Source organism: Doryrhamphus excisus, linkage group LG2 (genome assembly GCF_037039965.1).
Source record: "Doryrhamphus excisus strain RoL-2023G ecotype Guam linkage group LG2, RoL_Dexc_Guam_v1.1, whole genome shotgun sequence".
NCBI lineage: Eukaryota > Metazoa > Chordata > Actinopteri > Syngnathiformes > Syngnathidae > Doryrhamphus > Doryrhamphus excisus.
Window position 1 is genome coordinate 8,889,519 of NC_136358.1, and position 27,907 is coordinate 8,917,425.

The window sequence follows — 27,907 nt, forward strand, 5'->3', positions numbered from 1 at the left end:
AACCAGCTGTTTCCCATCTGCCGTTGCTGCATGTACCAGTTGCTGTGCTTTTTTTTCCTCATCGCTTCCATTCATGTTGAAAATGAAGAATCTTACAGTATAGAAAGGGTGTCCAAACAGTTTAGCATTTGACTTCACATACTGTAGTTGCATCAGCTTTAAATTCTCATTTTTATATTAAGTAGTAGTTTGATGGCGCTATCTGCGTGCTGTGTGCTGAATCCAGCAGCTATTCATCAATGTCTTCAAGTAGGAAGACGTTGTGATAAGATAGGAACAATGCTGCATGCTTGTAATTGTTTATTTATTATTATTATTGACTATATTAGCCATTTGGTGAGGTCTAAGCTTTGCATTGACATTATATACCAGGGTTCTCAAACTCAATTTACCTGGGGGCCACTGGAGCTAGGGTCTGTGCAAGACTGGGCCGCATCAGGTTTTCCAAAAAAAAAAAAAAAACGCATTTATTAAAAACGGAAAAATATACAAACTTTTTCAGTGCTTTGGTTCCGATTTTCTACAATAAAAGCTCTGATAAAACATTCCACTGTTCTCAAATATCTTAATTTTTATTTTTCTGCACAAAATAAGATGAAAAATAAACAAATCAAGAATAAAGAAAATCAATCAATCAGTAATAAATAAATATAATAATAATAATAAAACGGCAAATAATAAAAACTTAAGAAACCACATATAGTTGGTGGGTAGACAAATAATTTTTTTCAGATTAGAATTAACAAAGCATTATTAGAGCCCTGTAGACATGACAAAACACAACTGTAGTCACATTTATACTTTTTTTATTTACAACATATTGCGCAACTGCAGGGTCTTGAGACACATGCTAACTCGCAAACTAGAGAGCTAGCGACCAAAACGGTAGCCTTCAAGTTATTTCCTTTAAACTTAAATAGCCAAAAACTTATTAAACTTAAATAGCCAAAAACTTACCACTTCCACACGGATCGGGAGGATAGCTATTAACAGTTATTTAACCTTTAACATGAACATTAATCAAACGTAATAATTTTTTCTGGGTACATGATACCATACAGCATCCATATCAAACTTGCGCGGGTCGCATATGAAGTGTCCATTGTCAAGGCGGGGGCCTCAAACTAGTGTTCTGCGGGCCACATCTGGCTCCCAGAGCAAATAGCGGGAATCTACTGTAATAATGAATCAGTTTTATTTCTAGAGTGTCCTCGGGGTTCATAAAACACAAGCAAAAGGCCCAGAAGCCACACTTTGGACAACCCTGCAGCAACTGCTCAGTGGTTGCTGCTTGGTGGCTGTTTCTGTGACGTTGGTGTTTTATGCTCTCTACATTAAGGCCAACATCTGGCCGACTGGCAGATGTTCTGTTTGCCAGATTGGGTGCGAGTTGTCCTTGTGCAGATGTCTGTTTCGACTCACGCGTCCTGTCATTTTTGCCTTGTCTCACCTCACCGCTTCTGTTTTGTTGCTGTTGTTGTTGTTCATATTATTGTGTCGCTGCCCATCATGCTTGGTGCTGCAAAGAATCACCCAGGCATCTCTGTTCCACTTGCTTGCCTCCTCCTGCTTTTATCCGACATGTTATTTACTGTGAAAGCTGTCTTTTCTTCTCCTTTTTTTGTGTGCAGCATCTTAGCACGTTTGCTCTTCTAATAGAACACTCCATGTTTCATCACTGCCCCCCCCCACCCGCTCTCCGTCATTTCTCACTGTCCTTTGCTTTGTTTGATCTTTTTCAGTCTTTCCTTCCGTTTACGTTCGCTGCAGTCCTGATTTAGCACAAGTGAGCAGCATTCACTCAAAACGATGCTGAGGGGTTTCATCCCAGCGACGGCAAAGAAATTCTACATTATGGAATGAAATAACTTTTTTTATTTTGACTCGTTTCACTTTGCTCATTCCCTCCCTCTCCCTGGCTTCCCTTTCTCCCATCTGCTAGCTGAGCAGGAAAAGCCTGTATGTCTTGTGTCAGCACCACTGTCAGAGCTACAAACCACTTCCTAGTTAAATATTATTCCTCGCTCCCTCCTTCCTTTCCTTTTTTTTGTTCTTGTGTGTTTCACTGGGTCACCATGGTCATTTTTCAGCCTGTTTTCTTCTGTCTTTTAAAGCCACTTTGTCCTTTTCTTCCTTTCTCGCCACACATATTTAAAGCGCCCGCAGGATTGTAGCGGCAAAACACAGTACAGTAGAGCCTGTTCATGTCGACAACCCAAACTTGCACATTTACTTGTGATGCTGATGTGATGTTGGGCAGAGACATAGAAGAACGGATGGTGAATTATTTTAGAGCCCAAAGCAATTTGTCGACATAATTGCCCTCCCTTTGTACATGTATGTTTATTTGGATTCTACGGTTTTCATTCATTCATTTTCTACCGCTTATCCTCATGAGGGTTGCGGGGGTGCTGGAACCTATCCCAGCTGTCTTCGGGGGAGAGGCGGCGTCCACCCTCGACTGGTGGCCAGCCAATCACAGAGCACATATAGACAAACAACCATTCACACTCACATTCATACCTATGGAATGTGGAATACCCGGAGAAAACCCACGCACGCACGGGAAGAACATGCAAACTCCACACAGAGATGGCCGAGGGTGGAATCTAATGTTTTGAAATGCTGATTGTCCCAAAAATTGGCTCTCAAATAAACTATCATGATGATAGTAATAGTAATACATAGTATATCATAAATACTTTCTCAAAGGCAAGTCATACTGTTATTTTGATCCTATTGTATTGCTGCAATGAGCCGAGTTCAAAACGTAGTGCTGCCAAGCGAGTGTATCTGTCTGTCTCTGTCGGGTTGCATTATGGAGGTTTTAGAGCTTCCGGACCGCCATTGTACTGCTGCGGCACAATCAGAGGTGGACGTCCTCTTCGGTTGGATACTTGACCTTTTGTATTTATTTATGGACATCACGCACTTTTAATGCGCAATAATGAGGTGTGTTATGAAGCAGAGTTATGGTTGCCACAGTCTGCGTCATATCGGACATGCGCTTTGAGCACAACCAGAATATAGAGCAGAGCGGGATGAATGCCACGGTACAGTGGACTGCTGCCATTATTTATGTTGATGGTGAGTAATGATAATGGTGATTAAGGTTGCAGACAAGTCCGTACATCTACGTGTTTTGAATTAATAAATATTAAGTAACCTTGATCAAATGTAGAAGTACTACAGTTTCTGCTGGGATATTAACGCGTGCTCCAACATCCACACGTCACTTGCTGACTATGGGAACAACACGGTTCCAATAATCCTAGCACACTTCCATATTACATTTATCATCATTCGAGGTAGCAGTTCCATTGTTAACAGTCTTATTGGCTTCTGGCTATTCTTTTCTCGTGAAACAGTTATTCTCCAAACGAGAAATCATGTTTTAATCTCGCTAGATCTCTTGACGCCACTAATGATGTACATTAGGATTTTGTTATTTGCTCTGTCTGAAGCTTGCTTTGCATTGAACAGGAAGTCACTGTGTGCATATGCTCTGTGGTATATTGCTGCTCTCTACCATGTATGCACGTTTTAGTAATAAGAACAAGGTGGACCTGGACTTGGATGAGTCGGTCAACATAGACCGGTTGTTGGCATTGGAGGGGTTGTGGACTTAAAGCGGGTTACACTGCATTACTGACTCATTAGCTTAAATGAATTGAGGCTGGAAATGACTTATTGGCATTTGCACCTCCTGACAATGCCTTCACAAAATCTATTATAGCTTGTGTGTGCATGACAGCGCACAGTCCATATTTACATGACAAGATTGCATGATGTGCTGCTACCTCAGGTTTTGACACCCTGGGAGATCTGTTGAAGCCTACGGTTCCTGCGCACACGGCGCCTCCTCTACCCCCTCAAATGGTCTTCCAGTCTGGAGGGAAGCTGCTTGCTAATGATCTGGACTCCTCCCTGGCCAACCTCGTAGGCAGTGAGTGAGACATGCACATGCTCTATATCAGGGGTGCTCACACTTTTTCAGCATGCGAGCTACTTTTAAAATGACCGAGTCAAAATGATCTACCCACTACAAAAATGCAAAACATCTATTTATTTTCAAATGTATTGAGGATTATTTGTACGTACAATGTATGTTGATGTACCTTACATAACCAAATGAGCCAATATTGCAAAACACACATAATTAACTATTAACATTTTTTGTAATTACCTGAGTTTACTTTGATGACTTGCACTGAATTGAATCAGCCAGGGATGCATAGTCCGGACAGTAGCTGCTGATAGCCAGGTTAGCCAGGCAAACGCACTTCGAAAAAGACATTGTGAAAAAAAAAGTCCACCTCCCATTCCGTATGGAAGTGATATGTTTTTGCCTTTTTACTTGGTCCAGCTACTTCACTCACCATAAACTTTAGCGAGGGCTTAAAATCTGACGCATTTCGCGGACTAGCTTAGCACTTTGCATCGTTGTTTACGCATGAGCGGTGACCTAAAGGTCAAAATTCAGTTGTCATCTGACTGGTTGTCCTGTATGTCAATCAAGTAACGGGGATGGATGATAGGCTGACATCGTAAGTTCTGCTGCACTTAGAGACGTTGTTTCACTTGATTGGTCACCCGAAGGGCAACATTCAGTTGTCATCTGAATGGCTGCCCTGTATATCAATCAAGTGACGGCATTGATGCTAGGATGATATTTTTTTAATGTCACGCCGCGATCGACCAGCGATCGACCAGTACCACCTCCGCGATCGACCGGTAGATCGCGATCGACTTAATGAGCACCCCTGCTCTATATGATGCAATACTAAAGTTTAGTAAAATGTTATGAAATGCACAACCAACTTTGTCCTCTCTCCACAGATCTGCAGTTTGGTGGCACAACATCGAAGAAGTAAGTCTTAGGATGCCTTTCTTATGTTCTGTTGTGGCTTTTAGCTCACATCCCGCGCTTATTACTCCTCTCCAGGCCGGAGATGCAGTGGAGCCAGCCTGGTGAGAAGAAACTGACGGGAGGCCAGAACTGGCAGAACAAGACCATGTCCACCACCCAGTGGAGCCCGGCCCCCATGGTTGCACAGCCCATGCCTGTGCCACATGTGGTAATACGCATAGTCCTCATCATACAGTATGTTGCATGCAAGTGAAAGAAGACTCCTCAGATGTGTATTTTTTATTACGACCATTTGCTTGCTGTCACTCCCCCCTTCACTTTGACCTTCTTATGCTCTTCTTGTCTGTTTTGCAGACTTGTGCTTTTGTCTTCCTGTCCTCCTTTCCTTGTGTTCCCTTGTATATCCGTTTTGCTTCGTCATCTGCTTGCACAATTTTTATCATTATTATTTGATCCTGTGTTTTTATGTGTTTTGTATTAACCCTCATTTGTCCGTTTCCTCTCCTCACTTTTCTCTATCTTTGTCTGCTCATCTTTCTGTCTTTTGTCTCTTCTTCCTTTGCACCCTGATGCAGAATGGAATGTTCTATACTAGTTATGTAAGTACCCTAACAGTTGCTCTATGATATGTGCTGACATAATCCCCTTTCTATCACGCGTTCTTCCTTCTTTTGGTACAATTCAGGTGCATGCACACGGGGGGGATTTGAGGGTTGGTGTTCTGCTCTCATTCTAAACTTGGTGCTAAATCGTTAAACTGACGAGCTTCAATCAACCCCTTATAAGTCTGTTAAGATGTGGAAAAGGGTGAGATTAAATAGGATGTCCATAAAAACTAAACAAAGTCCAGGTTCGTGCTGGTGGATGGTGCCTCTGTATTAATTTACTTATTTTAATTTGGTGGTGTTCCTGTCATAGTTTTACACAATACATGATAAATAAGATACATTAGATCATGTGCTCTGTGATTGGCTGGCGACCAGTTCAGGGTGTACCCCGGCCTTGCCCGAAGTCAGCTAGTATAGACTCCAGCATACCCACGACTCTAGTGAGAATAAACAGCATAGAAAATGGATGGATGGATGCAGATCACTATAATGTATGTATGTTTTACTGAAGTGTTGAAAATCTTTCCCGGTGACTTGCTAGTGCGCTATATGCTAGCGCTGCTAGCTCTTCAGCCATGGTCACATTGAAACAAGCCCCCAAATAGGTGTCCTCAGCTATGCCTGCCATAAATTAGCAGCTGTAACCCACATTTTAGCTTGCAGTTAAAATGAAAAAACACTTGCATGCCAAGGTACCGCTGTGTAAATGACAATAAAAACATACAAGCAGTTCTTCTGTACCTTCTCGCTTCTCTCTGGCAAGTCAACTTATTCCGTGACAACTCAAATCCCAGCGACAGTAGATACAAATAACTTTGGTTTTGTTGTGAGAGCCATCAATCAGTATCAATGAATATGTGCAAATGAGATTGACCTTTCCTGGTTAAAAAAGGTGGAGTAAAAGTAAACAAATAAAGGCCATCATGTATTTTTCTCCACAACACAAGAGAATGCAGACTAGCAGAAAGAGAGAAAGTGGTGCAAGGTACGCCATCATATGACCGGCTTGGTTAGTGGTGCATCAAAGGAGTAGCCTTGCTGTCCCTTTTGCACATATTTCAGCATATTTCATTTCATTTTATCAAGAAAAAGTATTAGATATTACGCAAATTTGCTAAGCTCTTTTGTTCAGATATTGTGTTCAAATATTAACAGCGTACTGGTTTCATCATCAAACAAGGACACCCCTGATGTATGTGAAGCAGCTGTGAAAACAGACTATTGTTCGATAGGTAATTGCTTTCATGCTAATATATTACTGCTATTGCCTCTCTGAGATGTGTGTGCTTTGTAGGGAAAAATGGTACTTGGTAACTCGGCTAATATTAATTCAAGTGAGTGCAATATTGTGTCGTTGACATGCTCTCCACGTTGCCTCTTTGCCGATCAGGAACCAGTGGCTATTTCACATTGTGTGGTTTGAAAATGGACCCTCATGCTCAGATCGTTGTGAATTGGGCTTGTCAAGTATGGAGGGCAGGGCTTAAATGCTCCTGGTTAATGACTCCCAGTGGGATTCCACTAAGTACCTCTCCAGCTGCATTTCTGCATTGTTGTACTCCTGGTCAGTTTTACGGGTTCGCTCCTGGACGGGGAATGGCATTTATTCTTTCCAGTGTCAACGATTCATGCTACATACAGCCTCTGTGACTTTTCCACGGATGACAGCTCATAAACGCCATTAAAATTCCCCAAGGGTGTTCTGGTATGTTGGTGGCCGCCTCAACTTTTTCGAGCAATTCTGAGTCATTTCCCGTTTCCCCCCCTTCTGAAGGCTCCAGCTTCCATGGCTTTCCCCATGACGACACCGCAAGTGCCTGTGTACGGAATGGTGAGGGAACAGTGCAGTCTTCTGAAGCTGTGTTGGGACTGTTCACAATCTTGCGTCTTCTAATGTCCACTACAGGTCCCTCCCCAGGTGGGTCAAGTGGGTGGGGTACCAGTCATGGCTCCTCAGCCAATGATGTACAACCAGCCTGTCCTCAGACCCACTAACCCCTTTGCACCCATGCCTGGAGCTCAGGTCAGACCGCATGAAGCAACATTTGACAAAAAGTAACATTTTACTGTGGAATTTCTCACAAAGCTGAGTTTCTTTATTTTCTGTCTTTATTCAGATGCAGTTCATGTAATCCAGTCAACAGAGCCAGGGGAAGCAGAGTGCCAAAAGCGACAAACTAATAAAAAAGAAGAAAAGACGATCCTGAGGAATGATTTGATCAAGCTACGAGGACAAAGAGACTGAACACCAACCAATGTCCCAAAAGAAGTAATTACCTACAGAGGCTGGCAGGGCCTGATTGGTCGTTGTCTGAATCAACATGCTGAAGTGTGTGTGTGTGTGTGTGTATGTGCATGCGTTGTGGTAAACATCTGAGCTGTGTACGTATGGCTGCATTGAGGGATGTTTGAGGATGCACATGAGTGTTGGATGCTCTCTGCTGCCACATTAGCTTTATTTCATACTGGTGCTATTTGCTCCCCTCTGGGCTCTTGACAGCCTGCAACGGCCATCCAGAGCACTTTGGAGAGGACCTGTGTGTGTGTGTGTTTTGCGTGCGCGTTTCTGCTGTTGCTTCAGACAACTACCCTGCTGTCAAGCCACTGCCTCGTCTGCCGTCCCACGGTCCAATCAGTGAACGAGTTGGATGCCAGTCTCCTCAAACGTGCTCATTGTCAGGACCTCTTTGTACTTTTTGTTTTCTTGCCCACACTCATGATCGTTGAGATGTTTTCTTCATATGCGTATTAAGCCAAATAGTTTTCTCTGCTTAAAGCAACAAAGGCACAAAGACGCAGGGCCAAAGTTGTGATAGCTTGCAAGCATGGTAAAGAGGTGAATCCCGTCAGGTCTCTTCTAAAGGCCCACTCGCAAGGATTGTTTTGGTGGCCAGCATGTCTGAGCTCCTTTGTTTGGCAAAGACAAGCGCAGAGCTTACTGAAATTTGCACCATGACTTCCTTCATCTTGTCTACCCTACCCACTATTATCCTCTCCAGCAAAAGCATTGCCCATATTTGTACCTTTCCGTGATCAAGCCCACCATGATGATGGTGGTCGCCTGTGATTTAGTAGATTGTTCATTAGATGGACCCATGTAATGGATAAATAGGCTGTCTGTTGTGATCCGTGTATGTCATTTTTCATTTAGAAATCACTTAAATTGCACTGATTCTATTTAAGTGTCTTTAAGTCCCCCTCCCGCTCCCTCTCACCTCCTTTGGGCTCAAATGTCTCGTCAAAAAAACGTCCGCTATAGTATACTTCACAATGATTTAACTTTATTTTGATGTGCGATTATGTTTTCCATTGAGGGCTATTTTTCAAGGTCAGACTGTCAAGAGTTTTGCACTTTGTGTCAAAAGTGAAGGGGGGGGGGGGTGAAACTTCAAATGCAACAACATTTTTAAGTTTTACAACAATACACCAGCCACTTTAGCAGGTAACCAAATATTCCTGCCGTTTGAACAATGAACTCTTTTTCTACTCTTGGCCGCTAGGGATATAGTCCAGTCGCCTCACGTCCATCTTCGCCTTGTTGCTAGTCGTTCTATCTCTAGGAGCCTTGTCTTATTGTTTGCTGTGTGTAGATGTGTAAAGATAAACAATGCTAGTGATAGTCTCAGGCATCGCTGTTGCTAATGATTAGATATTGCGCGCTTCTTGTTGCAGTCTTGTGTTAGCGTTAGACTCCTCATCGTACGCTCCTCGTAGACTGAACGTGCCGTAGATTTCCCCGCCACGTCCTGTACTCTAGTTTCTTTGACTCTTTCTTGTTGTGTGTCGCTTTTAGATACAATTTCGATACAGGCTGCTTTGTTTCACTTCTCATCCTGCTCTTCTGGTGGATGTTTTCTCTATCAAAACCTGGTCATCTGTGCCTCTTTTATTGATGTCAGCAGCCGACACGGTCTCTGATTGGACTGTTGAATATCCAGAGGAAATCATTTTATCCGGGTCGTAGGTCACTAAGACTAAGAACACTCAGCACTTTTCTACAACATGTTGCAGTTTGAAGGTGGGCCTGCTGTGAAGTGCTAACTCTCTGGCAGATTCATCAGGTCCTGTTTAATAAGTGCAAGCTGTGGAGAAAAGACAATCGCCGCTCTTGTCGAGGTCAAACTGTGGAGGACCTAAAATTGAGCCCTAAGGGACGCCACAGGATTCAAACCTATGTACACTATATAACCTTGGTGAGGAAGTAACTAATAGCTTATTATAACCCATCAAGCCGCAGTGGCATTCAGCAGCTTCTTAGCAAGGGTTTAGCTTGTTTGGGACCATTTGGAAGGAGAAACCTGGTCACTCTTGGGGGAGAAGAGCTACATGCGCTTTTCATTTGGAACTGAAGCAAAACCTTTGTAAAAAAAGTACATTTAGCTTTTGAATTCCCACTTGCACACAATGGAATCAGCAGCAGAAGAATGCCCCCACAACCCCCCGACCTGATGTAAGAAGGTGAAATATGAAATCCAACCACATAAAACCTCACTAACTCGGCTTCAGTCTTTTTTTTTTTTTTTTTAATACTAACTTGTGTGACTTCAGTTTCTTATTACAAAGCGTCTCTTGCATGGGGGGCCCCATCGAGTGTAAAACACCCAGCTGGCCTTCTTTGGCCTGAGTGACGTGTTGCCCTGTGGAGGTGGATTGTAGCGTGGCGCTTAGATGTTGCTGTTCATGGCTGGTGAGTTCATGTTCATGACTGGTTTGATACCGGGAGTTGGGACTCGGGATAAGAATTCCTGCTTGCTACAGCGTTGAAGGAAAACATGGATAAGCCTTGATGTCATAAATGTCTTCTTATCTGTATCGCTTTCCAAGGTCAGTGAGTGCATGTTCTTGATTGTCCCCCCCACCCAAAAGCATGATGTGACCGTAAAGATGATCCATTTTGTCCATACAACCTTTTTCTTCTCATTTTTTTTATGATTGTTATTCTTGCTCTGTTGGTGGAGCCAGTTTTTTCTCCAGCAGTGTGGCGCCACCTGGTGTTCACTACAGCTTTGTGCGTTACTTAAGAGAAAGAACCAGGACTTTGCTGCCGCCGCACTCATGCAGAGAACACACCCTCCTAACATCATAACCTCCATTATATTCAGTTATGCTTTTTTTGGTTTTCATTGTAGCTAATTATGTAAGATAGCACAGATGTTATATTCCTGCTCATGTATGGGGAGGGGAGGGGGGGAGGGGGGAAGCCCAGCATTCAGTGATGCCAAAGGCAACACCTTTTGATCTCTTTGTACATGATTTCTATTTATTTAATGCAGAATTATATGGATTGTGTCCAGCATGGAAAAAACAAAGCAACAAAAATCACAGGCTTTTATTTGACAGCAGTATACTTGTTTTTTTGTTTTTTTTTTCAGAGGATTGTTTTTCTCTTTTTTGGAAGAAATAAAGTCATTTTCCATTCCTAGGTGTGTGGTGTGTCGTTATAATAATGGATTCTATTTTATAGCGCTTTTCAATGATGTAAGCTAATTAGTCATTGACACATTGGTGGTGGTAAACTACATATGTGGCTACAGCTGCCCGGATGGAAATATGGCTGCCAAAAGATTCATTCACATTCATACACCAGTGTTAGAGGCAAGGTGGGTGTCTTGCTCAAGGACATGACTACTATGACTGGGTGAATGGGAATGGAACCTTCCGGTTCTACCTCCTGACGCACTGCCGCTCTCATTGCTAATCTTTATCATAGCTTTAATTAACCTAACTGTGTTTTGTCATTTAAGGCCAATGACGATTTGTCTGATGTTTTGGACCTCCTGTGACTGCCAACTCCCACCAGCAGGAATGTCCACCCATGGGGGTACGAGCGTTTCCCCACCCCCCGCCTTCGTAGATAAACCTCGACAGCTGTAGTGTGCGACAGGAGAGCTGCTATTTTGGTCTTTCTCTCAGCCCAAAAGAGAGTGGCCTGTTCCCTTCACCCTTCTGGATATCTCCATGGAAAGTTCTGGAAAGGTGGCCTCCAGACTTGAAGAGACCCCAGAGTGCTCCAGGAGGAAGGAAGACGAGTCGACAATGGCGCTGCTGTGCTACAACAAAGGCTGCGGACAGCAGTTTGTGGCAGACAAGAACAAGAATGGTGAGTTCTTACTGTTGGCGTTTTAAGGAGCCTGCATGCGGCCATGCTGTTGGTCTATCTGGTCTTTAAGGAACAAAGATGTACGTTCATAGAAGTTGCTTAAAAAGCAATAGGATGAGAAAATGGACATGAGGCAATGTACTGTTTTAAGTCAAAGCAATGAGACTTGATAAGCATCATGTCTTTGGGTGGATGACTGCCGCCATGTGCTTTATATGGCTCACCATGTTAACGTGTGTCTGCATGCTCTCCTACTGAAGATTCCTGTGTCTTCCATCCTGGAATCCCCATCTTCCACGATGCCCTAAAGGTACAACAAACATCATTGTCCAAGTTCCAATGTTTTTTTTTATTTCATTATTTTATGTGTTTTAAAAAAATGGAAGGAGTGAAAAATAACTTAAATGTGTCTCCATTCTGCAGGGTTGGTCTTGCTGCCGCAAAAGGACCACAGACTTCTCAGAGTTCCTGTCCATCAAGGTAGCGCTTGTCTCATATTAAAGTCAACATGATGTTTTTTGGACATTAGAGGGAGTATCTCTTCTCAAACAGGGCTGCACCCGCGGCCCCCACAGCAACGAGAGACCGAACGAACCTCTAGTACCCGAGGTGTCGTCAGACAAGGCCACCAGCAAACACGCCAACGGGCCGGAGATCATTTACCAAGGACCCAAATCTGCTGAAAAACTGCAAAGAGAGAGACCAAGGTTAGTGTATTATAATGTGGATGTGGCCTGTCATTGTATATAAGATGCTGTGTAAATGCCAGCATTGCTGTGCACAGTTCAGACGAGCCAAAGGCCAAACTGCCCGTCAAAGTGTCAGCGTCGCTGGCAAGGGAACTGGAGAAATTGGACATCAGCACGCGAGCCAAGAATGAGAAAAAAGGTAGGAAATAGCTTCTACTGGCGATGGCTGAAACCTGGAAAATATAGTCATAGATTAGGTCATCCAAATACAATGTATTGTACAAAGGGGCGGCACGACGGTCTAGTGGTTAGCGCGCAGACATCACAGCTAGGAGACCGGGGTTCAATTCCACCCTCGGCCATCTCTGTGTGGAGTTTGCATGTTCTCTCCGTGCATGCGTGGGTTTTCTCTGGGTACTCCGGTTTCCTCCCACATTCCAAAAACATGCTAGGTTAATTGGCGACTCAAAATTGTCCATAGGTATGAATGTGAGTGTGAATGGTTGTTTGTCTATATGTGCCCTGTGATTGGCTGGACAGGGTGTACCCCGCCTCTCGCCCGAAGACAGCTGGGATAGGCTCCAGCACCCCCCTGCGACCCTTGTGAGGAAAAAGCGGTAGAAAATGAATGAATGAATGGTTTGCAACTGTGTAATTATATGTATGTTTATATAATTCTGGTTTGTCAAATTTGAAAAATTAGTTGACACGTGACCAAAATTTGATGGTCAAATCAAGATTAGAACTTGACACTGAATAAACGCCATCAAATCCATGTTTCAGTGTTGCATTTGTGTCATGGCTCCATGTCAGGACTGACTTGAATAGACGTTGTTTCAATGTCGTGTTCCAGCAACTGTCATGATGATTCACACTTCAATGGTTCAATCTGTTGCCAGAGAGTCAAGGTGTGGTGCAAGGGACGCGGTGCAAGAATGCTGGATGCAAAACTGTGAGGGCCTTTTCGTGTTTCGTTTTTTTGTAATTGATCAATGACATGACATGTAATTACACATATTGAAATGCTTTTATTGTGTATATAAATGTTGTTGTCGTTCAGGTCTATGAAGGCAAGGAAACTGACATGGAAGTCTGCACACATCACCCTGGAGGGCCAGTCTTCCATGAGGGGTAAAACATGTGCACACACACACACACACGTGAAATGTTGGCATGTAAGTAACCTCTGACCCCTCCTCAGCTACAAGTACTGGAGCTGTTGCTGCATCAAGACCATGGACTTCAACGTCTTCCTGGACCAGAAGGGCTGTACAACAGGGAAACACCGCTGGATACCCAAACAGGTAAGTCCTGCAAGAGAAAACACGTATCCATCTTGTTTCTTTCTCAACCTGGCCTGCACTTGTGTCGACAGGACAAGAAGAAGGTGGCTTGCCGACACGACTGGCACCAAACGGCAAACAACGTTGTCATGAGCATCTACGCCAAGAACGCCAACCCTGAGATCAGCAGCGTTGAGGCCAACGGGACGGTGGTCTCCTGCCAGATCCAGTTTGAGGACGACAAGCTTTTCAGGAGAGACTTCCACCTTTGGGGGGTGAGTGCCTGCTTACGGTGATATCTTGCTAACGCTTCCCACAATCCTCCTCCCATTTCTTTGTTATCAGGTCATCAACGTCCAACAGAGTGCCGTCAACATGGTGCCCTCCAAAGTGGAGATCACCCTCCGCAAAGCCGACCAGGTGGCATGGGGCAAACTGGAGGACCCCGGCTACAAACCGGAGCCAGAGCCCGTAGAGGAAACGGCAGCAGATGCCCCTGAGCCACAGCGCCCCGACTGGGACATTGACGACGATGACATCAGCGACTCCGATGAAGAGTGGGCCTACGACACGCCACGGAAGGACACTCAAGAGGAGACAACAGGCGCTGGCAAGAGGCAGGCGGGAGGGGAAGACATGCAAAATGAAAAGAGGAGGGAGGTGGAACAGGAGATGAGGAGGGCTATGGAGGAGAACAGGAAGGCAGAGGAGGCGAGGGAGAAGGTGATGGAGCTGAGGAATCAGGAGGAAGAGGATGGATATGAAGAAATGCCCGAACTGGAGTAAAACCTCAAAATGAAATCCTTGTGTTTATTTATCAAACTTTTTATGTGAGACAGTTTGCATGGAATAAAACATTTTCTTTGTTTAGATGCCTTTTTTGCTTTGTCACATCCTGCAATATTAATATTCAGTATTCTGATCAACGCCTCGTCACCTCACTGCACAGCTGGGACTAGCCACCAAGCCATTTAGAATTAAGCCTGCAGTAATTCAAAAAGACAGCAGGTGGGGTTAGTGTACCGCCCACTGTAGTCACCAACCGTAGTTCAAAGGCATGAAGAAAAGGTCTGCGCAGCCTCAGTAGGAGTTGTAACCTGCCAAGTGTAGCAGGCGATGGGCTCCACTGTCAGAGGAGCCGATATGAAGTGTCAACATTAGCCGCTGTCTGAGCCGTTGCCCTGTGGAAAGTATACAGGCAGAGTTCGTGTGTAACGTCGCGCTATCGCTACGACAAACACCTGGAAAATGGTGAGTAGTTTGTCCTCATCGAGGTGGGGTCGGGAGGAAAGCAGCACTACAGGCTAGTGCTAGTGCTAGCAAGGTGTAAGGTTCCAGGAAGTGGCTACCTGGTCTACCTCCACCTGGCATCTCCCAACAACGACATAGCGGACACCGGGTTGAAATATAGTTCAAAAATTTAAAAAAAATTGTTTAATCCCCATGGTATTGAGACAATGATGAAAAAAACATACTTTTTTCCTATGAAACGTTGAATGGAGTTGTACTTCCTGGGTGTTGGTAATGAAAAGAATTGAGCTCCAGGCAATAGACAGTGTCAATAATGAAGTTGACATACAGGAGGCCGTTATTCTGCCTGTTCAGAAAAGATTGACAGATGTTAAACAAGTTGCTCTTTGACTGTGTAATTCAGCCTATGTTCAAACTACTATGTTGATGTTTACTACTACGATGGCTTTTTATAGTTTCATACATGGCGTGGTGGGTGTCCAATTACCTGTTTCACAGTCCAGGTTTGAATATCCATCATGGATGTACTGTATATACATGGCTGATGGATTAATGTTGACTGACAACCAATCTATGGTTTTCTTCTTGCCAAAATCAACTGGGATAGGCTCCAGCTCATCCGTGACCTTAATGAGGACAAGTGGAAAAGAAAATGGATAGCACATTCTCCATCCCCATGGTTGCCACAGTGAATGGAGACCACGCAGCCAGACGTCTAAACCTGCAGTGTTTGTTTTATGTTTGCTTTGCACAGATGCGCTTTATGCTGCTGTTCAGTCGGCAGGGCAAGCTGCGGCTGCAGAAGTGGTACACGGCCACAGCGGAGCGCGACAAAAAGAAGATGGTGAGGGAGCTGATGCAAATAGTGCTGGCACGCAAGCCTAAGATGTGCAGCTTTCTGGAGTGGAGAGACCTCAAGATCGTCTATAAAAGGTATCCTCTAAGTTGTTTGTTTCTGTGCTTTTTGTTGCCTGACTGATGGCAAAATAGTATTTACAGTGCTGCATCTTCTACACTGCTTAATATGAAAGAATGCAGTTCAATGCACTATATGTGCAGGAAATACAGGCAAGTCAAAGTAGTGGTTCCTTCTCTGTATTTTCTCCATAAAAAACAGCAATGAAGTAGGGGCAACCAAAATAAAATCTGGCATGCTGAAATGTAAAGTCAATATGTTATGTAGAATATATACAGTATAATAAAAATATAATGGAGCTGTAGTATGGACATAGTGCAACAATAGAACATGTTCATGGATGAGTTAAATATAAAATACAGCAAATGTAATAATGTCAAAATGTGTCAAGACTATAGAAATGGCACTACAGTGGTCCCGGTTAGAACATTGAATACATGAAGTAATAACTGATCTCTGCTTCATGGTTGACCATGGCCAATTATTAGTCAATAAATATTGAAAGACCAGTTATATGTTGTCAGGGTTTCCCTTGGGAATTTTTGAAGCTGTGGTGGAGGGATGCATGGGACTGCCACCGCTGTGTTGCCAGTGTGCTCATTTGTCATCAAATACAGGCATCCAGTTTGAATAGAACACTCATCAAAATACTAAGAGGTGAAGCAAATATTCTATGGTGAACTACGCAACATCAAAGCAATGCGCTCTACCTGTTGGAGTATGATAGCATCGCTGTCTAAGGATGGATGCACTGCCATCAGTATTATAATGATGACAAGAGAGCAAGATTGAGTGACACTTTAAAAAGTCAGCATGAATCTGAAAGTCGCTTCTAGGGATCGACCGATATGGGTTTTTTTCAGGCCGATGCCAATACCGATTTTTTTCCATAACCCTTAGCCAATGGCCGATTTTGCTTGGGCCGACATTTGTGGCTGATACTGCGTTTGCTGCCTCAATTTACATGAAAAATGACAATGATAACAAATATTACAGGTCTCCAGTTTAAACAAATATTTATTGAAATGTAAACACTGAACACAGTAGGATTTAGCTTTCTTAAACACACATTTAAACGGCATTATCAACTTTAAAAGGAATAAATATTGAACCATCTGCAAAACATTTCTGTCGTAGTTTAAGTTTTATCTAGCATCGATGTGATGACTGCACCGATCACACTGACACAATTTAGTACGATATATATAAAACATTTCCCTCATCATTAAAGTTTGTGTTGTGCACGCTAAAGACCTCTGATAGCAGACACGGCTGCTCCAATCCGCTCTGTGTGTGTGTGTGCGTGCTCGGAGAGAGCACATTTAACCTCAGCCCGGCGTTGGCTGAATGAAACTCCTCCAAACACCATGGGACTGAATTGCCAACGTTGCCATTAAATCGGTGTTGGTAACAGCTGTACATATTAGCCTCCAACTACATCAACATCTCCCTAATTCCAACGGTAGGCACTTTTAAAGATGAAGCATTCAGCATCATTCCTGGTTTTCAGACCCACAAACTAAACTATATATTTTCAAGCACGTATATTACATGCACTTGGCGTTCATGTTTCCTATTTCAAAGCAGGTGGCAATATTTCAACTAAGTTTAACTGTTAGAGGTTAATTAAAAGTTGAAAATGTACCCTTGTTGTGATTCAGCACTGTTGCAGTGTGGGAGGGGTGCTGCGACTGCGTGTGTTGCAGGGTCCTCCGGCAACACAAAGATGCCCGGCGGATGCCTGTCTGTAAACCAAGCGTTGGAAAGATATATTGGTGAACCCAGGCGCGTATCGGCTGATACCGATTCAAGTAAAGAACGCAAATATTGGCCGGCCGATGTATCGGTCGATCCTTAGTCGCTTCCAGCGCACCCCTGATCTAGCTAGTTGCCGCCAGAGAAGCAGTGTAAATTGGTAAAAGGTGCCAGAAAGTCAAGAGATTGAAAAATCTGTGATCACACATGCTGGCATAGATGGGTTCTGCATGTGACAAGATGTTGTCCATTGACTGCACATTTTATGGAATATTTTTATTTGTATGATTATAACAATAATAACACAGTAGAGAGGTGATTCCGGTGCACTTTTTTTTCAAAATAAAGCAAATGAAACATTTTATGATGTTTTACATTGTTTTCAAACTAATTGTGTTCAATATGTGTGTAAATAATAAGCTATGTATGAAAAAATGCGCACAGACAGATGCAGAGTGAACCCTCTTGTCATCCAGCCTGTGTGGTTGAGAGAGACGAGGAAATGAAACACCATTTGAATGAAACATCGGTTTATCAAGGCCGGCATAATTATCAACTATAAATCGATTACTGTGACAGGTCTAATTATGTACATTCTTAGCTCCATCGTTTTAGCTGTTTTTGTATTGTTAGAATGCACAAAAGTAAGTGTAATGTAAGGTGACTAACGACTAGATGAGCTATAAAATATATGTTTTATATGCCATATACAGCATGTTTTTTGCTGCACATGACTTGGCCGTACGTGGGTGGAGAGGGGAAATTCAACCCGGCATTACGTTGTTCATCAGACACACGCATCAGTGCACATTGGTGCTCATTCCACTGAGCCAAGTGGAGATGTAGGCAAACAAAACAAAGGAGGTGCGAGCAGGCTGCGTGTATGTGTGGGAAGAGGATGATGAGCGAAGCAGAGGGATTTTCTGCAGAGAAAGAATCTCTCATGGCTCCATGTAATGAAGTCCAGACTTGCGAGGGATGATAATGCTAACGCTTGACTGGCACTGTCTGAGAGCTATTAAATTCATTTATTCCTGTAGTTTCATACTGTGGTCTATTTCTAATATTTTGCCCCTCTGCTCCGCAAGATGAATTTCAACACAATAATGTTTAAAGGTCCTTTATTATACAAAGGTGGCTTTTTAATGACATTAACATGTGTGCTTGTGTATGAGCATGAGAAAAATCTATCTATTTCCGTCACTTGTCTGCTTTGTAGGCTTTATGATTTCCGCCTTCACGAAATCACAGACAAATCAAGCAATTGGCCAATAAAGACAGAATTTGCAGTTTATGCACAGAAAGTGACAATGTGAAGAATGAATGTTGTCTTCATGATGAGAAGGAATGTTCATGGGGCGTATGTCCCTGGTGAATGGCTCAATTCTGATGGAAACAAACACTAAACAGCCCCCCGATCTAAACAGGTTGAAATGGCGATAAACACCGGCGAAAGTTGGCAGAATCTCCTCTTAGAGAGCGTGAATGGAAGCTAGCAAGGGTTAGCTTAGTTTGGTACACTTGTGTGTGCAGAACTCTGGCTCGATTAGTATATTTTCGGGCCAAATATCAGCTCGATATATCTGCCAGCCGATGTATCGGCCGATCCTTAAAATTTAGGTCTGGGGACTGAGGTAGCCATTCTCGAACGTTGTATTGTTGAATGCCTTAGTAGAATTTGAGCAGTGTTTAGACTCTCCCAGAATAGCTGAATAGTTGAAGGATGCACAGTGACACCATCTGCAGCAATATCATGTTGTAGGTCTTTGGAGCTGGTCTGTGGGTTGACTTTGACTGTTCTCACCATCCTTCGCCTCTGCTTATCTGAGATTTTTCATGGCCTGCCACTCCGGGCCTTAACTAGAACTGTACCTGTGGTCTTCCATTTCCTTCCTGTTCTTCAGAGTGGAACCTGTCAGCTGAAATCTCTTAGCTAGCTTTATATATCCTTCCTCTAGATCAGGGATGGGCAAATATTTTAACTCGTGAGCCGCATTGAGTTAAAAAAAAATTGTGCGGGGGTCCAGAACATATATTTAACACACACACGCACACACTATATTGTGCTTCTAATTTTTCTTTAATTATTTGTCAAATTTTATCTGTGAAAGTGTTATACTATCAGCTGTATGTTCTCATGTCCCTTTTTTCAGGAGCACTTTAAAAATTAGACCACATCAAACTATGTCATTTAATTTTTACATTTTTTTTTTTTTTACTAAATAAGACATCCGACTTGCAAGTCATGTTGTCAGTTTGTATGTTAAAAGTTGAAATACTTAGAAAGCAACCGGCGGGCCGGATTCAAACGCTTGGTGGGCCGCATGTGGCCCCCGGGCTGTAGTTTGCCCACCCCTGCCTTAGACCATGATGTTGAACAATCTTTGTTTTCAGGCCATTTGCCAGTTGTTTTGAGGCTACTATGGTGCTTCTCTTCAGAGAAGATGCAACTTGCAATTGGCCACCTTAAATACCATTTCTCATGATTGGCTTCACTTGTGTATGTAGGTCAAGGGTCAGTGAGCTTACCCAACCAATTATTGTGTTCTAATAATTAGTGTTAAAGGTATTCAAATCAATAAAACAACAAGAGTGCCTAAATGTTTGTTTAAATAATTATTGCACACTTAATGCACACTAAATCCTATGAACTTCATTTCATTTTCCAGCTATCACTGTGTTCATCTGCTATATGACATTTAACTGAAACAAGCAGTGATTTATGAAGGAAAACCTTGAAAATTATGACATTCTGAGATTCCGCCGCGATTGAGTGGTTCGCCAGGGAAATACTTCCCCACATGAAGTTTCCTTCGTCTCACAATGGCATAATTTCAATTCATTTTCACATTTAACGGTAAATTGTGTTTTTATTGGCCAAATTTGTGATTCTGTTAATGTGAATATTATAAGGCACTATGAAGGTTTCCCAGTGGCTGGGGACCCTTAATGTATGACATCTATTACATGGGGATGACAGATGTAATGGTAATGGTTTTATTTCATTTGAACATGCATCAGATTACAATTGCGTGCATCACATAATCAGTTCACAGTTCCACATGTCCAAAAGGAGTAGGAAGAAGCAAAGCTTATTAAATCCTACCCCTCCATCTGGTACTTTTACAATCAGTAACTTTTACATTTGTTCACTTCCTGCTTTCCATAATACAGTTTAAGGTTGTTTTTTTGTTTTTTTTTAATAATGCACCTCGTACCAAAGTACAAGGTGATATGACCATACTATGACATAATGGGTACCATAGTAAGTGTCAATATAGTGACATGTATAGCACATCATGACTGGTTCAAGACTCTTCATCCTTGTATTTAGCAAACATCAACTGCTTGTATTGTTTCTTGAATTGGCTCATCGTTGTGCATTGTTTGACGTCCTTACGCAATCCATTCCATTGTTTGATTCCACATACTGAAATGCTATGGCTTTTCGTAGTCCTAGGATATAAGTGTTTCACATTTAGTTAGATCATATTTCTCCTCTTTTGTAGAGAAGTATTGAATGACATTTTTAGGTAATTGGTTGTTTTTATCCTTATGCATTATTTTAGCTGTTTGAAAATGAACTATATCAGCAAGTTGAAGTATTTGTGATTTTAGAAATAAGGAGTTAGTATGTTCTCTGTAGGCGGCATTATGAATTATCCTTACTGACCTTTTTTGCAGTACATTTAACAAGTGAAGATTGCTTTTATAGTTATTACCTTATACATTTGTGTGGACAAACACACAAATGATGAATAATGAATGACTGTTTGACTGTTTGTGTTTTGACACAAATAAAGGTACGCCAGCTTGTATTTCTGCTGCGCCGTGGAGGAGCAGGACAACGAGCTGATCACACTGGAAGTCATCCACCGCTTTGTTGAGCTCTTGGATAAATACTTTGGCAGCGTGAGTCACACATCTGAGGGTGTGTTTTGTGCATGTGCTTTGTTGACTCTAGGCGGGTGTGTGTGCATTTGTGCGTGTATAGACAGGCCTCAAGGCTAACTTTTTACTGGAAGCACAGTGGTCCCTGACTTAAAAGTTTAGGAGCGCAAACAGAAAATTTTGAAGCGCACACCAAAATCAACTTGCAAAGTACACATGCTGAATTCATTCCTCTCATTTTCAATGTATTGCTGCTCAATTATTCATTCCAATATTGGCCTCTCTTCACACACATTGGGCCCCTTCATGTTCTTTATTGCCTTCGGGCTGCTTTCTTCCTCTTTTGTAGTTCATATGGGATGGCAAACTACTGTAGTACTGTACTGTACATTAGTTACTGTCAACTACTGGGCTGACGTGTGGGGCAAATGTTTGTCAGCAACCAAAACTATTCAATAGTATAAAATAAAATCTGCAAACTGTGCAAAAATAAATACTGTATTTTCTGGACTATAAGTCGCACAAGGCCAAAAATGCATAATTAGGTAGAAAAAAATATACATAAATCGCACTGGAGTATAAGTCACATTTTTTGTGGGTAATTTATTTTACAAACCACTTGACCAAAACCAACATTACATCCTCTTGGAAGGCAAGTTCTAACAATAAAAGAATAGAGAACAGGCTGAATAGGTGTAAGATATGCTAACACAATGATTATTCAGCTACGCAAAAAATAATCATGAACAGAAAAGGTGTCCAGTGTTTATGTAACATAAACAGTTTTTTTATTTATAAGTCGCTCTGGAGTAAAAGTCGCAGGAACAGCCAACCTATGAAAAAAAGTGTAAAATACGGTAAACTACAGCATGTTGGCAGGGCCAACAAATTTGCCTATTTTGGTTGGGGTTTTTTTGCCTTTTAATTGTGCAATTGAACGCCTGTTTTAGAGTAATGCTAATACATGGGAAATGAATTGTTCAATAATATATTATTTTGTTAAAAATAAAATAACACAACAGAATAATGTTGGTGGTGTATGAGATTACCAACATTTACAGTGTACTTTACAGTAAAATTTTACATTATTATTACTGTAATTAATTATTTTACATAATTAGTACATTATTTATTTACATAAAAATATAAAAAGTTGATTTGAATATACATACAGGTATTTAGCTAAAGCTAAACAATGCACTGCAGCAAAACAACCAATAGAATATATACAGAATAGCACCATCAAGTCCACAATAGACTTGAGAAAGAAGATAAATACACAGTAATAAAGATACAGTATATCAATATTCTTTGGTGAGCTACTCCAAATCAGAGTTTATAGAACATAAGCACAGAGCAAGGTTGTTAAGTGACACCTAAAAAAAAAAGTAAGTTAGCATGTATCCCATGGATGTGGCAACCACGTTTCCCTGAGGGAGAAAAATGATCTCCGAACGAACCGCATTGCTTTTTTGTTTAATGACAACATGTTACTGGTTTATAAAAAAGTCATATTTGGAGTCCACCTTGCTAGCTGCCACCACAGAGACAGAAGAAAGTGTGAGCCAGGCAAAATATGTAAACTTTTTCCCTCTCATAACCGATACGATAACTTTGTTCTACTGTAACTGTAAGACCTGGAGGTAGGAACGATTCAAACCAAGTAGTATTTAAAAAAAAAAAAAAAAAAAAAACTGCTGATAGACAGTGTTCCCCAAAGCATTGTTAGTTAGCACAAGAGTTACATGCTTCACCTTCCGCAGAAACACAATGTAAAACATTAGTTCCCATAGTGTATTGATTAGAAATATTAGAGCTGTATTTCGTTATTGTCTGAAGTTTGATGAGCAAAATGGAGACATTCACAGTGGATGTCGATGCAGACTTCAGCTCATTTCGATAAAGACTTTTTCAACTCACCTTTTGGTACACTGTGTGCAGACTATGCTAGTTATCATTTAATTTAACTAATGTTTGGACAGAGTGCATGTTTAGATGCACGATGAAGTATTGTAATTTGGAAACCACAGCAACTGAAACATACAGTGAAGAAAATAAGTATTTGAACACCCTGCTATTTTGCTATTTCTCCCACTTAGAAATCATGGAGGGGTCTGAAATTTTCATCGTAGGTGCATGTCCACTGTGAGAGAGATAAACTAAAAAGAAAAATCCAGAAATCACAATGCATGATTTTTTAACAATTTATTTGTGTGATACAGCTGCAAATAAGTATTTGAACACCTGAGAAAATGAATGTTAATATTTGGTACAGTAGCCTTTGTTTGCTATTACAGAGGTCAAACGTTTCCTGTAGTTTTTCACCAGGTTTGCACACACTGCAGGAGGGATCTTGGCCCACTCCTCCACACAGATCTTCTCTAGATCAGTCAGGTTTCTGGGCTGTCGCTGAGAAACACGGAGTTTGAGCTCCCTCCAAAGATTTTCGATTGGGTTCAGGTCTGGAGACTGGCTGGGCCATGCTAGAACCTTGATATGCTTCTTACGGAGCCACTCCTTGGTTTTCCTGGCTGTGTGCTTCGGGTCGTTGTCGTGTTGGAAGACCCAGCCACGACCCATCTTCAATGCTCTGACAGAGGGAAGGAGGTTGTTCCCCAAAATCTCACAATACACGGCCCCAGTCATCCTCTCTTTAATGCAGTGCACTCGTCCTGTCCCATGTGCAGAAAAACACCCCCAAAGCATGATGCTACCACCCCCATGCTTCACAGTAGGGATGGTGTTCTTCGGATTGTACTCTTCATTCTTCTTCCTCCAAACACGCTTATTGGAATTATGACCAAAAAGTTCTATTTTGGTCTCATCTGACCATAAAACTTTCTCCCATGACTCCTCTGTATCATCCAAATGGTCATATGCAAACTTAAGACGGGCCTTGACATGTGCTGGTTTAAGCAGGGGAACCTTTCGTGCCATGCATGATTTCACATCATGACGTCTTAGTGTATTACCTACAGTAACCTTGGAAACGGTGGTCCCAGTTCTTTTCAGGTCATTGACCAAGTCCTGTCGTGTAGTTCTGGGCTGATTCCTCACCTTTCTTAGAATCATTGAGACCCCACGAGGTGATATCTTGCATGGGGCTCCACTCCGATTGAGATTGACCGTCATGTTTAGCTTCTTCCATTTTCTAATGATAGCTCCAACAGTGGACCTTTTTTCACCAAGCTGCTTGGTAATTGCTCCGTAGCCCTTTCCAGCCTTGTGGAGGTGTACAATTTTGTCTCTGGTGTCTTTGGACAGCTCTTTGGTCTTCGCCATGTTACAAGTTAAAGTCTTACTGATTCAAACAGGTGCATCTGATTCAGGATGATACATGGAGTGCAGGTGGACTTCTAATGGGCAGACTAACAGGTCTTTCAGGGTCAGAATTCTAGATGATACACAGGTGTTCAAATACTTATTTGCAGCTGTATCACACAAATAAATTGTTAAAAAATCATGCATTGTGATTTCTGGATTTTTCTTTTTAGTTTATCTCTCTCACAGTGGACATGCACCTACGATGAAAATTTCAGACCCCTCCATGATTTCTAAGTGGGAGAAATAGCAAAATAGCAGGGTGTTCAAATACTTATTTTCTTCACTGTAGGTTCCACCGTTTTGGATCAACTTTTGGAAATACTTTTGCATGTAACCAAAAGGCTATATATATATATATATATATAATATGTGTGTATGTTATATTTATTTCTATGTACATGTACTGTCTCTTGTTGATATGGACAATGTATGTGTCTGATATAAAGTTTATGATATATATACTGTAAAGTATATTTTTTGTTGACTTCTTCAGGTGTGTGAGCTGGACATCATCTTCAACTTTGAGAAGGCTTATTTCATCCTGGACGAGTTCCTGATGGGAGGAGAGATCCAGGACACGTCAAAGAAAAGCGTCCTGAAAGCCATTGAGCAAGCTGACATACTGCAGGAGGTCTTTGAATTCTTACAAATGAATTTTAATTACAGTTTTTAAAGTGCCCAAATATTATTGTGCTTTAAAGTGTAGTATTAATTCTATTGCAACTATGATAAACTAGTCATTTTGTACATTAAAGCTCTAGCACGTCTGTGTCAAACTTGTCATTTTTGCTCTGGCAGGAAGACGAGTCGCCTAGGAGCGTGCTGGAGGAGATGGGCTTGGCGTAGTGATTCTGCAGACCACATAAGACTGAACACTGCTTGTGTATGTCTTCTGTGGCTCTTACACTGTGATGATCCACAGTGTGGAACTTGGGACTCTTGTGTGCGCGCGTCTATGTGTGTGTGCGCGCCTGAGCGACTTGTGCAGGAAAGTGCACAAATGTGCTTGTGTGTGTGTGTCTGTTTAGGTTTTTAAGCATGAGATGGATGCTTACATACAGGCTGTAAGTAAGTAAGACAGGCTGGCGATTAGGTGCATATGAATTACTCCTAGTTAGTTTTATCTTCATTAATATCAACAATCTTCATGATACACCAAAAACGGTTTTGTTTCTGTGTGTTTGTTTTGCAACTTTTGTGTACTTTGATGCAGTTGTGAGTTTGCTGACTAGATGTTGTGTAACACTGGGTTGGAGAAGGTTATGGTTGGATCTTTTTCTGGAGAATATGACGGTAACAAACCGGGTGCTGGATGCATCCATCCTGTGCTGGCTTTGAAAGAAAACTCATCAATTAAGAGTTTTTGCAAAGTTACTTTTTAAGTGTGTCAGAAGATATTAACACATAATACATATACGTATCTGGTTTGGAGAAAAGATGTCTGTTGGGAACGGGTCATCCAGGTCTGTCAGACTGAACTGTGGCATCACTACTGGGAATGATAAAACGCGTAACATGGAAGTGGCAGTGTGTTAGGCAGGATAGGAACAGCACATGAAATGCTTTACACACACTATAAACGTTGCTGTACAACCTACATCAGTGTTCCCAGACAGCTTTTTTGCATCAGTTCAATAGCACAGGCGGTGTTTATGTCCAAGCTGAAGCGGTGGCAATTCTACATTTGATAAAATTAACTTAAAGATTTGTCAGATCAAAACACAATCGCTGCAAATTATTTATGAAAAACATTAGTTACATTAATCACACTAAGCGTCATGCAAACTGTAGTTCTTTAGCACAATTATAAAGCTGCAATCTATTTTACCTTTGTCTTTTATATAACTGCCCTAATCATTTGATTAGTAGTAGCAGCAAAAACACCGTCATTGATTTAACTTTTATTTAAAACAATGGTTTCAGTTTGTGGCAAGAAGTTGAACAGTTAAAAGCATCATGTCAGCCATACAGTTATAAAACACCTGTAATATACCTGCTTTGTTTAGTGTGCAGATAGGATTGTTGATCTGGATGCTCTTACAGGGAAAAGTGTAAGAGACTCTTCCCTTGTTACATACTACATTTTATTTATGCATATTTGGAGCATCCAGACCAGAGCAGGAGGGGATAGAAAAGAAGATGTGGGGAAGGGGGCGCAATACAAAGAGAGACAACAAAGCAAAAATGACAATAACAAAACAACACAAACAACAAATATGTGTGACCAATCCAAATATTAACCAGAATAGTGAACAGATTTACAATAACTCTTAGTAATCTTATTCATGGGACACTGTTGAAATAAAAACATTTTGTTTGTCCGCCATTTTGTCATTATTGTTTTGTTAAAAGTAATGTTAAAATATCGTCTCGTCGCGTGAACCCAATATCGTGTATCGTCTTTTCTGGTGTGCTGTGTGTATCACGACACCCCTACTATTCACATGACAGCCTTTTTGAGGGCCTAAGACATTTTTGACGGTGGGGGCCCATGCAGACATTAACCTTGCAGGTTTGATTTGCTAGCATCAAAGATCATGCCTTGATTGAAATAGCAGCATATTTGTGATGCACCTCTTTAAGTAGTAAACTGTCACCAGGAACAGATTCAACGTTAAATACTTCTCCATAACTCCCACTCATTGGAACTGGTTAAAAAAGTGACTGCGGCATTACTGCCACCAAGTGGTTGCGAACTGTATTGTATCATCAATAGCTAGCTTTGCCGGTCTTGTATTGATGACTTATGCTGTCCCGCACCCCCAATGTTAAGAGCAGGGGCCTCAAACTCAATTTACTTGGGGGCCACTGGAGCTCGGGTCTGGGTGAGACTGGGCCGCATCAGGTTTTACAAAAAAAAAACACATTTATTAAAAACAAAAAATTTTTTTAAATTTCACTTTGGTTCCAATTTTCTACAAGAAAAGCTCTGATAAAACATTCCACTGTTCTCAAATATCTTACTTTTTATTTTTATACACAAAATAAGATGAAAAGTCAATGAACAAATCAAGAATAAAGAAGATCAATAATAAATAAATATAAATATAATAATAAAACGGCAAATAATAAAAACTTAAGAAACCACATATAGTTGGTGGGTAGACAAGTTATTTTTTTCCAGATTAAAATCAACAAAGCATTATTAGAGCCCTGTAGACATGACAAAACACGACTATCGTCACATTTATACTCTTTTTATTTACAACATATTGCGCAA

At 41.7% G+C, this 27,907-nt stretch overlaps 3 protein-coding genes across 5 annotated transcripts in view; all 3 read left to right on the forward strand.

Moving 5' to 3' along the window:
* LOC131126429 (phosphatidylinositol-binding clathrin assembly protein) overlaps nucleotides 1-10,897 on the forward strand; it is a 47,949-nt gene extending 37,052 nt beyond the window's left edge. For 2 of the 3 annotated variants that reach the window (XM_058068952.2, XM_058068956.2), the window contains 7 exons: nucleotides 3,806-3,946; nucleotides 4,840-4,870; nucleotides 4,946-5,078; nucleotides 5,446-5,469; nucleotides 7,253-7,309; nucleotides 7,385-7,501; nucleotides 7,596-10,897. In XM_058068952.2, coding sequence (XP_057924935.1) covers nucleotides 3,806-3,946; nucleotides 4,840-4,870; nucleotides 4,946-5,078; nucleotides 5,446-5,469; nucleotides 7,253-7,309; nucleotides 7,385-7,501; nucleotides 7,596-7,610 — 518 coding nt within the window. In that variant the 3' untranslated portion in view covers nucleotides 7,611-10,897. The remainder of the gene's footprint in view (nucleotides 1-3,805; nucleotides 3,947-4,839; nucleotides 4,871-4,945; nucleotides 5,079-5,445; nucleotides 5,470-7,252; nucleotides 7,310-7,384; nucleotides 7,502-7,595) is intronic. The other variant, XM_058068954.2, reaches the window with a different exon arrangement.
* A 194-nt stretch (nucleotides 10,898-11,091) lies between these two features.
* LOC131126432 (cysteine and histidine-rich domain-containing protein 1) lies at nucleotides 11,092-14,399 on the forward strand. The gene is made up of 11 exons (XM_058068959.2): nucleotides 11,092-11,299; nucleotides 11,392-11,578; nucleotides 11,839-11,888; nucleotides 12,002-12,058; nucleotides 12,131-12,285; nucleotides 12,363-12,466; nucleotides 13,167-13,219; nucleotides 13,328-13,398; nucleotides 13,469-13,571; nucleotides 13,643-13,825; nucleotides 13,896-14,399. Exons 1-11 carry the CDS (start codon nucleotides 11,294-11,296, stop codon nucleotides 14,334-14,336), a joined length of 1,410 nt encoding a protein of 469 aa, XP_057924942.2. The 5' UTR covers nucleotides 11,092-11,293; the 3' UTR covers nucleotides 14,337-14,399.
* Nucleotides 14,400-14,645: 246 nt separating this feature from the next.
* Nucleotides 14,646-26,834, forward strand: LOC131126440 (AP-1 complex subunit sigma-1A). Its single transcript, XM_058068973.2, has 5 exons — nucleotides 14,646-14,801; nucleotides 15,556-15,734; nucleotides 21,276-21,384; nucleotides 25,181-25,318; nucleotides 25,486-26,834. The coding sequence occupies exons 1-5, from the start codon at nucleotides 14,799-14,801 to the stop codon at nucleotides 25,531-25,533; spliced, it is 477 nt and encodes a 158-aa protein (XP_057924956.1). The 5' UTR covers nucleotides 14,646-14,798; the 3' UTR covers nucleotides 25,534-26,834.
* Nucleotides 26,835-27,907: the final 1,073 nt, after the last annotated feature.

Bases quoted from the DNA above. Each gene is read 5' to 3' on its own strand.
- LOC131126432 (XM_058068959.2), top strand. The intron at 12,059-12,130 runs GTAGCGCTTGTC...CTTCTCAAACAG, and splicing joins CAGAGTTCCTGTCCATCAAG to GGCTGCACCCGCGGCCCCCA. The intron at 13,220-13,327 runs GTGAGGGCCTTT...GTTGTCGTTCAG, and splicing joins AGAATGCTGGATGCAAAACT to GTCTATGAAGGCAAGGAAAC.
- LOC131126440 (XM_058068973.2), top strand. The intron at 15,735-21,275 runs GTATCCTCTAAG...ACACAAATAAAG, and splicing joins CTCAAGATCGTCTATAAAAG to GTACGCCAGCTTGTATTTCT. The intron at 25,319-25,485 runs GTCTTTGAATTC...TTGCTCTGGCAG, and splicing joins AAGCTGACATACTGCAGGAG to GAAGACGAGTCGCCTAGGAG.